Source organism: Rhea pennata, chromosome 3 (assembly GCF_028389875.1).
Source record: "Rhea pennata isolate bPtePen1 chromosome 3, bPtePen1.pri, whole genome shotgun sequence".
Lineage (NCBI taxonomy): Eukaryota > Metazoa > Chordata > Aves > Rheiformes > Rheidae > Rhea > Rhea pennata.
The window spans coordinates 68,016,680-68,031,656 of NC_084665.1; the positions used below are offsets into that span (position 1 = coordinate 68,016,680).

Consider the following 14,977-nt stretch of genomic DNA (forward strand, 5'->3'; position numbering starts at 1 on the left):
CTGAAGAAAATTCAGTTGAAGTTAAGAATTGAAGTATATTGAAGTATAATTTTTAAAATTTATTTTTTAGTATAGGAATTTCTACACAAAGTTTCAACCAGGCATGACTTTTTATGGCCAAGGAACAAACTTGAAGAATGTAGCTTATAAAAGGAAATGCTGACAGAACGTGAACTATAGCTGTGCTACTACAGTTACACCAGCATAAAGATATATAGACTGCTGAAAAACTAGCAGTGAAGATACATTGGTATAGCAGCAAAAATACCAGTGATATAGTCGCATAAAAGAGGAAGTATTAAATTTTCTATCTAAACATTGTTTTACTCTGTTTAAAACTGTGAAAAACATAAAATTTTACTTGTTTAGATTCAAATTAACTTGATGTTATGGCTGTATTTGTTAATGTCGCCATCTGATGAAAAATAATAGTATGATGCTTTTCAGAAGTTGTGTACCTACATTGTTATTTTCAGTAAAACACCTGTATAATTCTGCCCTTTTAGAGCTGAACTAACCTGTGTAAACTGAAATGCACAGGATTGTTAGTGTAATTAAAAACAATGTAGAAATGCAAATAGTGCTAAGCTTGTTTCAAAATATGTGCAGAAACACCCACAGAGTGATTATTCTTTTCATTTATGTGAAGCTGCTTGTAAGCCCTGTCAGCTATTCACATAGATCTGCTTGCAGGATTGGAGCCTTCATTTGACTCTCTTCATGTCACAAACTAGATATGGTTCAGCTAAACAAGAAATTTACCCTAGTTCTCAAATATTCTGAAGATGAACAGTTAAATTCTTTAGTTCAGTTTTTACTAAGCAGAACTATGTTAGAAATATGTTCGTTTAAACCCTCTTTGAGTTCTGTAGAAAGTACAAATTCAGTTGTCCTGTTAACCTTGAAGAGAGAAACGTGAAGGTTAAGTTGGATATACCTACAGATTCTACATAGATATAATTTGAAGATTTTAGATTCTTATTGTGGGGTTTATAATATTATACCTATATGAAGTATATGGCTTTAAGTCCAGTTGGACTGGTGTCTTCCCTTGTATAGCTGTTAGATGTCTAACTGGTCTATCAGAAGTAGAAATTTAAACTCTTGTTTAATCATGTCAATTTCTATTCTGCTTTTAGCTGGGTTAAATCCTCCCATACTTATTTTGTTTTAAAAAAGTTTATGAAGGTATGTAACAATTTCTTTTTAAAAAGTGATTAAGAGTTTAGAATTCTGTTACTGAGTCCAAATTAAGATTCAATTTAGAGGCCCCTTTCCAGAGTACCTAATGTATTGTTTTGTTTCTTGAGATCTAGCTCTACTAATGTCTTCAGCTAGTCTTGAAATCACTTTTGAAAATTCTTTGCCTTCTGTGTACATACAGACTTGCATGAGAAAGAATGTCCTTTTTGCTTGCATAATTACAGTCTGGATGGCATTGCAGTCTTCTAAACAATTAAATTGACTTTAACCTTATATTAAACTGTGGATCGAAGTGTATTGAAAAGAAAGGTAATTTTCAGATGTTTTGTTTCTATAATGTTATACATACTTTTAATTAGTTGCTATTGTGTTAATGATTTTGCTTTTTAAGCAGCATACTTGGCTATTCACCTTTAAACCAGCAATGCTGATATGCAGCTTTGAGTAGGAAACTATCTGTAGCATACTCTGCTCACATGGATGAGTAGTTGTATTCTGGCATAGCTACAGACCAGAGGCATTTGCCTGGGAAAGGATGTTATATTTCATGTTTGGCCACGCACTGTGGAAGTGGAATTAAAACACCAAGTCAAAGGAATGACATAACACACTATCTGAAACTTGACTTTCCTTTTCCTTATGTTCTTAGACTATTGTCTGTTGATCCTGGGAACTTGGACTCTCTGGTATTATCAGTGTTAGCATGGCAAGATATCTAGACTGAAGAATCAATTACTTTGAGATATTTCCATTTGTAAAAGTGTGTGTTAAGGATACTTAAGTGCAATTTTCACATTGACGCTCCTTTCATTTTCAGTGAGGAGAACCTCTGTGCTCACTGAACTTGGTAGAAATAGGGTCTAACACAATATAAATGACAGGCTTTAAAACTCTTTTTTGAGTCTTAGCAATTATACAGTTTTGGAAAATGAAGTGCAAGAGGGGTCTATAATTCTATTTCCTGTCAACTACTTGCACATTTTTGAATCTGACTTTTGGAGATACTCTTTACATGGATCTTGGACTGCAAAATTTGATCTTACTGATCCATTTTTTAAATGTAGGTAGTCAATATTTGTTAAATATTTCTGAGCTAAATTATCTCTTTAAAGTGTTTGAAAGCCTTAGTGGCTTTTTTTTGGGGGGGTGGGAGGCAGGGGGGACAGCAACAATTTTTTCTTGTTAAGACAGCTGAAGCTCTAATATATCTAAAAAAAGGTGATGCTAGTCCATTAGAGGGCTGATCTTGAGAGAAATTTCAGTATCCAGTGGTCATAGCAGAACTTTTATTTTCTGTATTTCTGTGGTTTAATAATGTTTTCAATGAGATTATTTGACATTCTTTAAAGACTATTTACAGATTGAAATACTGTATGTGCATTTATTAAAACAAAGTACAAAAATGCTTATGTTCTTTAAAATAACAAATTTTTAGAAGCAAAAATGTAATGGCTATGGAGGCAGTATTTTTCCTCATATATATTCAAAAACTTTGTTTTAAACCATACCAAAACAAGAATTCCTAGTTATTTTTGAGATGATCAGTTTTCACCTATGTTTTTATCCTTGTATCTGAATACAGATTGAATTGTTGTCTTTCAGTTATGAGTTGCTAATATAGCAAGGCCTCAATCCTGCAAATTCTTATCTAAGTACAATATTTTACTTCTCTTGAGTGCACCAAAACTTTAGATACAAAATTTATGCAAAAAGTATATTCACTGAAAATATAGAAAAAATGTTAGAGAATTAAAGAATTGAGATAGACTATGAAGCATTACTATATTTTTCTTTAGAAATTATTATTTTTAAAATGTGGTTTCAGAATAAAAGTATTAATTTATTCATTTTTTTCTTTTGAATTTTCTGGTTCCTAAACTTTTTCCCAGTCTCAGAATTGTACAGAATAGTGAAAATTCCTACTGGAAATTCTGGCTTTCTTTTTAACAGTAATATTTTCCTGTTGTATTCCTTGAATAACTTTATTCTAAATTAATATAGCCTAACGTGGTTAGGCTTTTGGACATTAACTCAGTGCTTAGCAAACTATTAAATTTCAAGCCCTGTACATAGTAGTTTTGCATGCTGGATTATAAACTAGTCTGTAGTGTTGTCTGTTGCACCCTGCTCTGCTTCATAATTAGTTGCTTTGAGGGGAGGAAAAAAACCAAAATATTCTCAACTGGTGGTGTTAATATTGCTCTTTGTAAACCTGTAATGTGGTTGATCCGTGACAATGGCATTGTGTATTGGAAGATAAGGTGAAACAGTAATTGACGCTTTTTATTTTAGTTAGAAGTTTGTGTTAAGCATGCTTCAAGACAGCACAGCTAGAATTGTAGCTTTCTGCAGTTTTGAGCTGGCAAAGAGCATGTAAAAGAAGGGATGCTGTTCATTATATTTTGTCAAGTTTTCCCATTCTTGCATTATATTTTTAATTTGAAGAGAATCCCTTTTTCATGGCAAAAGACTGTCATTGGCAAAGGTTAGAACAAGCATCTCCTTTCAGTAACTTTCTTATCTTCTATTTCTTATTTTTTTAAAATTAAAAGGGTTTTAGACTGCCTGGCTAGTAAGTCAAAGAACTCATCGAAGGCACCCCTAAAATGTTTTATGAGTATTTGAATAACTTTTTTTTAAATATGCCTTTTTGCCTCTAGAAAGGGACACTGCATTTTCATGATTAGTGTTTGAGCAGTTCCTTTTCTTTTGTATCATTAAAGTAATAATGTTTTCTTTAAGGCTGCATTATGTTACAGGTATCAGATGTAGAAAATACAAATTTTTAAATTGAGATCATAATGGCACAAATGGAGGTTTGATATTTCTGAAGTGCTAGCACTGTCTGAAGTATGTTTAATTTCACACTTTTTTTGTCCTTAGTAGTACTTTGTACCAGTGTAAACACATTATTTATTAGTATATGGTAATACAAGGTTCTTTCACTATGGCATTTATCTATGACAGTCTAAATTTAAGACTAACAATCTTAGTTCCAAACTACTGGTAGCATGCCTATATATAGCGTGTATATAGATAGTGTACATATATACTCATAAATACATATATGAATACATAATGCATTCTTTTCTTGGTCATTGTTAAAAGTCATCAGAAAGACGTGTTTTAAATGACCTGTGTTTTTGCCTAGCTCTCTGGAGATTGTGGCAGTCTAAATCCAACATCTGAAGAGCTCATCACTGTGATTATGTAATTTCCTTTCTATATACTATTTAGAACATGTCACTCTTACAAAGCTGTTTTCAAATCTTAATGTTGTCTTTTACAAAGTGGCGCCAGGTCAGTAGGGTATCTGATATGGGATACTAAGTAGATGTTAATTCTGCTACTAGTTGTAGATGTACAACCTACAAACAAAATGAGAGTGAGAGAGAAGAAATAATCATTAAACCTTTCTGCTGTATATTGGGATGCTTCCTCTAATTTTGGTGGTATACTTGATAATTTTTCTTTCTTTATGTAGATACCTACTTTTTGAAATGGACTTAAAAAAAAAAGTGTGTTAAAAGAATGGATTTTGTTTCCTGGAATAGCAGATGAGAGAAATAACATTCTCTTTGAATGTATTTAATTAAAAAAGGACAAAAGTATTACTTGGGCATTGATCTGTGTTTTGGAATTGAGTAGTAACTTATGTAATGTGTGCTAGAGTATAAAAATCATTATGACCTGTAACATAGTGCAGCTTTAATACACTGGCTTATCCTTAACTTAAGTTCAGACTTCATTTCATGCTTCCCAGCCTTTTGTTAAAATACTGTGCTGTAATTGCAACTATAGTAGTTCTGAAATTAATTGCAAGGCTTTTGGAATACTGTATCTGATCTCTGCCTTACAGCACAAGCAGCGCTGTCCTGTGCTGGAGGACCAGTTGGTGGATCTGGTAGTATATGCCATGGAACGATCAGAGACTGAAGAGAAGTTTGATGATGGAGGAACCAGTCAGCTTTTGTGGCAGCATCTCTCCAGCCAGCTTATTTTCTTTGTGCTCTTTCAGTTTGCAAGTTTTCCTCATATGGTCCTGTCACTTCATCAAAAGGTAAATTATTTCTGTCACTCCTACTTGGTAAGATATACTTTAAAAATGAATGAATAGTTGTCTCCCATGAAGTATCTTGCATGTAAGAACTAAATTTCCAGTGTAGAAGTAAAACATGTTCTCTAGTTATGTATTGTGAGTTAAGTCTGTTTCCAGTATATTCATTTATAGGATATTTCATTATATTTGGACATGAAGTATATAAGTAGCTAGAATCAGGATATAATAATCAGGTCGTAATTCAAATGACCTAAATACCATACTGCAGCAGCCAAATTACAAGCAAGCTTTAAATGTAACTGCAGTTTATGTGTGCTAAAGAAACACACATTGTAAACAGATACAAAATTATGGTTAGTTAGTCTAGTGAAAGTATTTGCAATGTATTTTGTTTTTATAAATCGTTTGTCCACTTACACTGATATTAGCAGTTATAGTTCAAATTATCTAGTTACTGTTCTTAGTAATAATACAGTTAAAACTGGTATACTTTCTAGTGTTTACCTTTTTTCTGTGGTCCTAAATGCCTCTCTGAAGGCACCAGAGAGGAGAGGAGTTACAGGAAGTTATTAGCGTGCTGAGGTCTTTCAGCAAGAGTATGATGTTGATGGTAGGAAAAGGGAGTTTTCTCCTCACTCAAGGATTCACTTGTAGCTACTCAAATACAATTTCTAACATGCGGTATGCTTTGCTCCATCTGCATTGGACTACGGTTCTATGTTACATCCGAATTTACTATGTATAGTATGTTTTACATTTGTTGGATGCTTGGTTCTCTTTGTTATCCCTAAAATTAGTTCTGTCAAGGCCCTAAGGTTGTGTTTCTTTAATGACCTTAACTAACCTCTAGTGAAATATATCAAAATTACTGAAGCAATAGACATTACACCACACAATTATATGAATCGAAGCTAAAACAAACTAGGTAATAGTAACCTAGTTATTAGATGATTGATATTACAGATAACAACAACAACAAAATCCAGGCAGGCCAAGACAAGTCCAGATGAAGAAAGCCCAAGGTGTTCTGATTCTGAGACTTTATAGTTTTAACATAAAGTTTCTGCTTTTCAAAGCTGTAACCCTCAAGAGCTGACTACATTTGAAATCCTACCATTAATTGTTGTGACCCTCACAGATAGCATTCTTGTGTTATAACTAATATGCCTGTTTGCTGTCTTCCTGAAAACTTATGTTTCTGCCCAAGTGCAACTATAACATTCTCAAATATTGGTGGAAAATGGAACTATATTAGTCTACTCTTTTCCTTATATAGGAATCTTTGCAGTGATTTTTCTTCTGTATGCAGTATTTGTTTGTTCCTGAGTGTTTTTGACAGTTGGCAGGCCGTGGTCTCATTAAAGGAAGAGACCATCTGATGTGGGTGCTACTGCAGTTCATCTCTGGCAGCATTCAGAAGAATGCACTGGCTGACTTCCTCCCAGTTATGAAGCTTTTTGACCTCTTATATCCTGAGAAGGAAGTAAGTCTTCTCTCTGAAATCAAGTTTGAGTATTCAATTATTATTCAGCCTGAGGCCTTCATACCTAGATACTACTGTCATTCTTGAAATCAGTGTTACAACAGTGTGCTGCATAATTGGAGAGCTGTATTTCATAAATGAAGCTTTTCAGTATCCCCTAGCTATATATATATATATATATATATATATATATACATATATATATCTATGTATTCACAAAACTACTCAGCACAAATATAGTTACTGAGAAAAAAGGTTGGGAGTGGAGAATAATAGGGAGGGGGACCTTCTTCACTCATCTTTTCCCTGACCCCAGTTCAATTAAGGTTTTGAGAAGTTTATTCAAGTACTGAGGATACCATCAAGGAACCATATTTGTTGATCTTTCCTTCTAAGGAATTTCATTGTTACACATGGATTGATACAAAATGATATACTATGTGTGTGTATTTTCCCTGAGCAAAAAAACTGAACAAGACACTTAAATTCATTTTGTTTTAATTATTACTTAAAACTGTTTTTGTTGTATTAGATCGAATTGTGATCTACAGTGAAGGTATCTGGAGTAGAAGGAGTCAGAGTTAATTCTTAAACTTTTCACCTTGACAGCATTGAGCGTTGTGAGCAGGAGGTACTGACTGCTTGTTCTTATAGTACCTCTAGTTTTTGGTCAGTTCAACACAGTTGTGTGGTGCATCAAATCAGTATGGATTATGAGTTTATTCTTTTTTCCCCCTCCTCGTCCCTCTCTAGGAAGGACAGAAATTGCCCGGGATGCCGGATGAATTCTTCACTAGTTTCTTGCATGGCCTCTCCCCAAATGTGGGGAAAGGTAACACGAGTGTTTACTTCAGATGTAGTCTTGGATTCTGAGTTACGCTTTTTTGAGATTTTTATGGGACTAGAGCTTTTCTGAGGTTGTAGTTTCACAAGTAGCTTAATGTGATGTAAAGCTGTTCCTCCTAAGATCTGTCTTATTTTCCCCTTAGCTGTGCATTACTGCCATCTCACCTGTGCTAACGGTGATGTTTATGCAGTAGTAACCATTCAGATGTTGGTAGAAGGAGAGAGCACAAATGTACTTAAGCACATAACCAAAAATTTCTTGAATTTTAGGGTGCACATGTTCCTTTTAATGGGAAGGTTGTTGACTTTAATTCTAATGGTGATGCTAGAAAAGTTAAATTTTCAGATAATACCAGTGAACCACTGAACACCTACTCTGTGCATTACTTGGAAGTATGTATGATAATTATTTCTGAATCAGATCTTATGAAAGTCTGAGGCTGAGAGTAAAAGTATATGCTTTTGTAGCTACATGTCTTGAATTTGTATATGAACTTCCATTTGCTGAGGTTTTAGATGGTCCCATATATTTCCGGGATAATAAAGTCGTGTTCTCCTCCAGATACCTTGATTTAGAATTGCGTAGATACGTGAGAATAGAATCTGTCCCTTCAATATTTTGTTTATGGTGTGGCAGGTCAGAAAAAGAAGGACTTAATCTTTGTGAATATTGGCCAAGTTGTTTTTTTCTGTACATAAATATATATAATTATATCGTGTTTGTGTGTTCTTTCTTTAGTGTATTCCTGTACCTGATATTAACAAACCCCAGTCAACTCATGCTTTTGCAATGACCTGTATTTGGATTCATCTGAATCGGAAGGCTCATAGTGATAACTCCAAGTTACAGATTCCCATTCCTCATTCCCTGAAGCTTCACCATGAGTAGGTTTTGTTTTTGTTGTATTTTAATTTTTTAAATTTTTTTAGACATAATGGGGAAAGTTCCAAGTTTGTATTCAGAAGGTACTATGTGATGGGATTCTGCTTCATTTATTCAGTTACTCTGTAAGAGGGCTAATCAAATGAATAAACTCAAAGTCAAAATTTTCATAAAAAATTAATTGCTATATGATACTTTAAATCATACATTACCACTAAGAGCAGTAAATGTTTTCTAGTGATAGAGAATCAGAAAGCAAATTGACTATTATGCTGTGGTTTGAAAAGAAAGTGTGATTGGTCTCTATATGATAAACAGTACATTGGGCTTACTGTCATTTAGAAAGATAATTTTTGAAGTGTATTTTTTCTCTAGCTGTGTTACTGTGGCATATAGTAATTGTAACTTAATCAGATTTTAGTTAAAAGTTACACTAACTGCGTCTTAAAATTAGTTGTTTCATGTGGTATGATTGATAAATATTTTGCTTTCTCTACTGTTTTACAATGGGTTTGTGACAAGGGTTATTGTGACTGTAATCACTGTAGTCCTACCGTATATGTGTATTCTCCTACTTGATTTCCATCCCCCTCCCTTAATGTTTACTCTACCTTTGATATGCAGGTTTTTGCAACAAAGTTTGAGAAATAAAAGTCTGCAGATGAATGACTACAAGATTGCCTTGTTGTGCAATGCATATTCAACCAATTCAGAATGTTTCACTTTGCCGATGGGGGTACTAGTAGAGACTATTTATGGAAATGGCAATATGAGGATCCCTCTTCCAGGGACTAATTGCATGGCATCAGGGTCTATCACTCCATTGCCAATGAACCTCTTGGATTCACTCACAGTTCATGCCAAAATGAGGTACAGTATGCAGTTAGTTGATTTATTGTGTGTGTGTGTGGGGGAATATATATATACATACATATATATGTATGTATGTATCTCCTTGTATAAGTAATTTTCAGCGGGAAAGCTTTCCTTTTGTTTCAAAATGTCTTGTATAAAGCTGTTGATCTATATAACAAAGTCCTTAAATTTCAAGTACATAATTTTGATTAAAAATACTCTCTCTTTTTTCCCTAGTCTGATTCATAGCATAGCTACAAGGGTAATTAAACTGGCTCATGCAAAATCTAGTCTGGCCTTGGCACCAGCCCTCGTGGAAACCTATAGCCGTTTGTTGGTTTACATGGAAATAGAGTCACTGGGCATCAAAGGCTTTATCAGTAAGACTTTTTTTTTTGCTCTCTAGCAATGGCAACTGGAAACCATAGAAAAAAATCAAAATCTAATGATGCAACATGTTGAATATATATAAAAATTATCTTAATGTAAAAAAATCATAATAGTAACCCTAGTGCTGCAATAAATTTCAGATAAGTGTGCTGCTGGCCCTTTATGGGGACACTGTTGCTTATATGGTCAAAGCTTTCCTAGTTTAGCCGCACTGTGAAAAAATATGCTTGGAAATATGGAAGCTCTTAATAACTTAATCAGATGCAAGTGATGTATTTAATTGTACCCTTTAAAATTATTTAAATATCTGCAGTATATGTTTGGTCAACAGATTATTCAACTCTATGCATTTATGACATCTAAAGATGTCTACAGTTGCTTGCACATGCACTCTTTGGAAGTACTGTAGTTATCAAATTAAATATCTGACTTGCAGCTAAATGTAGCTGTCTGTCCACAGTGTCCTTTAAGTGTGTTTTAAAGAGTAATCACTTGGCAAATTTATTTTATGAACTCTGTTTTCCATAAGGTCAGCTCCTGCCAACAGTGTTTAAATCTCATGCCTGGGGAATTTTGCACACTCTACTAGAAATGTTTAGCTATCGCATGCATCACATCCAGCCTCATTACAGAGTCCAGCTGCTTAGTCATCTTCATTCCTTGGCTGCTGTGCCACAGACTAATCAGAACCAACTCCATCTGTGGTGAGTAAGAGTTACCATACTTAACTCTAATCCCGAATTATTTCCTAATCATATGTTGAAAGTTGCATAAGAACCTTGTTTAATAGGACTTAAGTGTTTCCTGGTCTCTTTAGTACTGTAGCTGGGTTCAGTTTTATGGCATCTCAGCTGGTCTTGTTTCAAGAATACTGTTAGATGTTAATAGTAACACTGTAGATTTGTGTGAGGGATCCCCACTCACACAGACATGGCAACAGTCTTGCAGGTCTAAACACATTAATGTGCACCAGCACCATCGTGTCAGGAAGCGTTGTACAGCTGTTGAGCCGCTTGCCCTGCAGATGGAGAAGGCCAGTGCCTCCTGCTTGTAGCAGTCACAGTGGGGAAAAACAGTGGCTGGCTTCTCTGCCAATCAGACTGCTGTCTTTTTTTCTTCCTGTAGCAGGGGTTTATTCCATTACAAGAACTAAGTTGGTTGACTATGTATCTAAAGTAAAGAACAAAGAAAACAAAACTATCCGCTGGAAAACCCTGCAATTTCTAGGCAATTTTATCCAGTTCAAATTCCTGGTATGCCAGGTAGGAGTTGATGAGTTCATACAAGTTTCAGGGAATCTTCCTTTGTTCTACCTTAAGATAATGCTTAGAAAAAATGGAGTTGATGATTGTCTTTTATTTCCACACAGTCCTGCTTAATTTCAAGGTCTTGCTCTTTTTATTTACTGAAATTTTGTTTTGTGTATTAGTGTGAAATATAAAATCTGGACGTTATTACCTTAATTAAATCCAGTCTAGTTGTGCATATCTAATCTATAGCTTTGAGATTTGAGAGGCGGTGTTATAGGAGTATCTTACTGCTTTGAAATAACTAGTGTGAAGAGCAGTGGAAAAAGTGGAAATCAAAAGCAGTACTTCCTGATTACTTTAATAAGGACAGTTTAGTGCTGCCTTCTTTTAGGAGGTAGTTTGCTTTGCAGCTTCCCATGTCTTATTCGTGCCTTTTTCTTCTGTTCTTGTATTTACTTATTTATCTGTATCTTCTAGTCTAACAAAGATGTTCAAAAGGAAACAAAAGGAAGGAGTTTTAATTTATGTTTTTGTGTTTTTTAGTTGTTTGTTGAGTTTTAATGTTTTAAAATATAGGTATCTAGAAATCACTAAAGCAACCTCTGGGAGCTTCATTTGAAAATAAAGTATTTAAGTGGTTGAAAGCAAGTTTATTAACTGGTGGAAAGTCCAAATTTCTCCAAAAGATTAAGAATACCACTTCTAAAACAAATGCTTCTATAGTAGTTGAAGCAAAAAACGAAGGTGGTTGAAGTGTTTTGGAATCTTGGAAGCGGTAGTATAGATGGTCTTTGCTAACTGTACTATTTCCTTTTTAGTGTTGAGAGTACTGCTTTACGGCTAATCACAGCTTTGGGCAGCTCGGAGGTACAACCACAATTTACACGATTTCTCAGTGATCCTAAAACCGTTCTTTCAGCAGAATCAGAAGAACTGAACAGGGCTCTGATCTTAACTCTAGCTAGAGCAACCCATGTGACAGGTAATACTGGTACTTTAAGATAACATGTTAAGTGAAAGGTGAAGTCAAGCCATTCCTCTAAATATAGTTCAGCAGAGTATCCTGAAAATGATGCTGTCTTATTATCATTACAAGAAATTAAACAGAAAACCTTAAACTCATGTTTGCTTTATTTCTAGCTCAAAACTTAAAAATAATTTTGTTATTACTAATCATAAATAAGATAATATGTAGCTTCTACAGAGCAAATAAGATTTAAAGGAACAAGGTTGGGGAAGTTGCTCTAAAAGATAATCCTGTTGAACGAGCAAAGCCTTGATCTATGCATGTGACTACAAAAGGAACACCAATAAGAAATGTCTTTTGATGTGAAAATTTAATATCATCAATCCATTGTGCTTCATTAATGTTGAATGTTGGTTTAGATTTTTTCACAGGCTCTGATTCAATTCAGGGAACTTGGTGCAAGGACATATTGCAGACTATCATGAGTTTTACTCCCCATAACTGGGCCTCACATACACTAAGCTGTTTTCCAGCTCCTTTGCAGGTAATAGTTTCAAACTGCAAGTTTTCTAGTTAAAAATATGGAGAATTTATGCTTTTAACAGGATCCTGTGCCTTTTGCTAGTTGGTAGGATTCTTCTGTCTGGATTACTTTAATCTCAGCTCACTAAAGAAAGCAATATGATTTGAACACTGATACTTCTTCAAATATGCATTATGCCTTTCCTGGAGTATTGTAGGATCAAGTTTGGCAGCTAATACTACTAGTGGAAGGTAAATTCCACTGAAAGAAAAATTTAAAAGGAAAAAAAAATACAGCAAAACCTTTCTCCATCATGACAACTTGTCATATAACTTATTGACAAGACAATCACTGTGGTGTCATAGCAAAGTAACAACTCTCTTTTTTTTTTCTTTTTTCTTTTTTTTTTTTTTTTTTTCCTCTTGCATGTGGAAGTGAAAAATCATAAGGTCCCCTTACTAAGTCAAAGTAGAGTTTGCCTATTCTAATTTTAGAGCTGTTGGCCACAGTAAGCCTACTTTATTTCAGGTATTCTTCAAACAGAATAATGTTCCTCAGGAAAGCCGTTTTAACCTGAAGAAGAATGTGGAAGAGGAATATCGAAAGTGGAAATCTATGACCAATGAGAATGATATAATCACACACTTCTCTATGCAAGGCTCACCTCCCCTTTTCCTTTGCCTCCTGTGGAAGATGTTATTAGAGACAGATCACATTAATCAGATTGGCTACAGGTGAGCTTAAAAGATGTGCTGTTTCAAAGATGTTACAGCACATCGTCTTCAATTTTAAGGGCATAGGCCTTGTATGTTAGATTTGTATGATTTTTACTTTTTTTTATGGCAACTCAAGGCATGGGAAAGTGGAGCTAGATGTTAGCATATTGTAATAATGGGCCAGTATTTAAGACTGATAGCACCTCCTGATTGCAGGTGTTTTATCATGTAGAAGTCAGTGATGCATATTAGTAAGAGAATTACAGACAAGGATATAAGCTGTTTGAATTGAGCAGTTTATTTGTAATGAATCAGTATTTCATGCAATTGTAAATAGTAAACAAAAATATAAAGCATTTATTTATTTAGCTTTTATATATTAATAAAGGCCAAATATTTTTTTTAAAAAAAGAACAAAACCAAAAACAATTACTGTGTTGGATTAAGCTGAAAATTACTATAGAAGTAGTAGTATTATGATTATCTGTACTTGTTCTTAGTAGTAACAACTTCAGTTCCAGAGTCATGAAAAAACAGATTATTCCATTTTCAGGCCTCGTAAGGTCTATTGAAACAATTAATATTTGTGAAAAGCATGTATTAATCTTCTGTGCAATGAGGAAATACCAATTTTTTCATGCTATGGTTATATTAAAACATGCTACAGGAGCATAATAGTAAGTTGCAGGAGAGTCTTCGAAGAGGTGTATAATTTAAAAATTAACTTAAAAATGCAGTTCTACTTAGGCAATGCATGGATTTTGAGCAGAACACTACAGGCTTTTATTTAGGAACTTGAAGGGTTTCATCTGATTGATATTCAGACTTCAGAATTCCCTTATGGGAGTTTGTTTTAAGAAAATGTTTGTATGAAACCTGTTCAATCTTATGAAATAGGCCAGTTAATGTATTGAGGGTTGTAACAATTGTTCATTGTTTTTTTCAGTTTATGTGATCATGTTTGAAACAGACTGTATTCTCCTCTTTTGTCTCTGTTAGAGTGTTGGAAAGAATTGGGGCCAGAGCTTTGGTAGCACATGTCAGGACATTTGCAGATTTCTTGGTATATGAGTTCTCTACTTCAGCAGGAGGCCAGCAGCTCAACAAGTGTATTGAGATACTCAATGATATGGTGTGGAAATACAACATTGTAACACTGGATAGACTGATACTGTGTTTGGTAAGTATTGTCTTAAAAGATGACAGAGGTTTCTTTAAACAACACTTGGTCATTGCCTTGGTCATTCTGAGTCACTTCTGTAGGAACTATCCTTTTAAAGATTTTTTTTTTAATAGTGACTATTTGCTAATCCAATAATCAAGTAAAATAATAAATTACTTTTATAAGGGACAGAAAATTCAATCTTTGAATCTTCAGGGGAAGCTTTACTTGGCTATGTAATGGCAGTCATTAAACTGGCCTTATTAAGTGTTATTGTTAGTGCTCTGGGTCTTTTGACCTTACAGTTATGAAATCATTTCTGTAATCTGAGAAGGTAAAAGGGGTATGGCATGCCACTATTTGGAAACAAATGTAAAGTCATGTACCTACTGCTGCTTAAAGTTCAGCCTGCTGTATCAGAAAAGCAGATGACTGATTGCTTTCTCTGTCTTTTTGGTTTACCTTGCAAAATAATGAAGTTATCCAGAGAATTAATATTTCTGCAGTAATTATCCTTTACTTATATTTTCAAATCTCTTCCTAACATAAAGCTGATTGTTTTGATTTTGGTTTGATTTTTCCGTTTTCAAACTGAAGTCCAAACATGTTAAAAAAAAAAATTGATGGAATGTATATGAT

The 14,977-nt window shown here is 34.2% G+C and overlaps 1 protein-coding gene across 6 annotated transcripts in view; it reads left to right on the top strand.

The window, feature by feature from the left end:
* Window positions 1-14,977, top strand: part of MED23 (mediator complex subunit 23) — a 38,579-nt gene that overhangs the window by 11,612 nt on the left and 11,990 nt on the right. For 4 of the 6 annotated variants that reach the window (XM_062572534.1, XM_062572538.1, XM_062572535.1 and 1 more), the window contains 10 exons: window positions 5,063-5,263; window positions 6,603-6,746; window positions 8,332-8,477; window positions 9,100-9,345; window positions 9,568-9,710; window positions 10,250-10,424; window positions 11,789-11,952; window positions 12,357-12,481; window positions 12,989-13,194; window positions 14,176-14,356. In XM_062572534.1, the coding sequence (XP_062428518.1) occupies window positions 5,063-5,263; window positions 6,603-6,746; window positions 8,332-8,477; window positions 9,100-9,345; window positions 9,568-9,710; window positions 10,250-10,424; window positions 11,789-11,952; window positions 12,357-12,481; window positions 12,989-13,194; window positions 14,176-14,356 (1,731 nt within the window). The remainder of the gene's footprint in view (window positions 1-5,062; window positions 5,264-6,602; window positions 6,747-8,331; window positions 8,478-9,099; window positions 9,346-9,567; window positions 9,711-10,249; window positions 10,425-11,788; window positions 11,953-12,356; window positions 12,482-12,988; window positions 13,195-14,175; window positions 14,357-14,977) is intronic. The other 2 variants (XM_062572536.1, XM_062572537.1) reach the window with 2 other exon arrangements.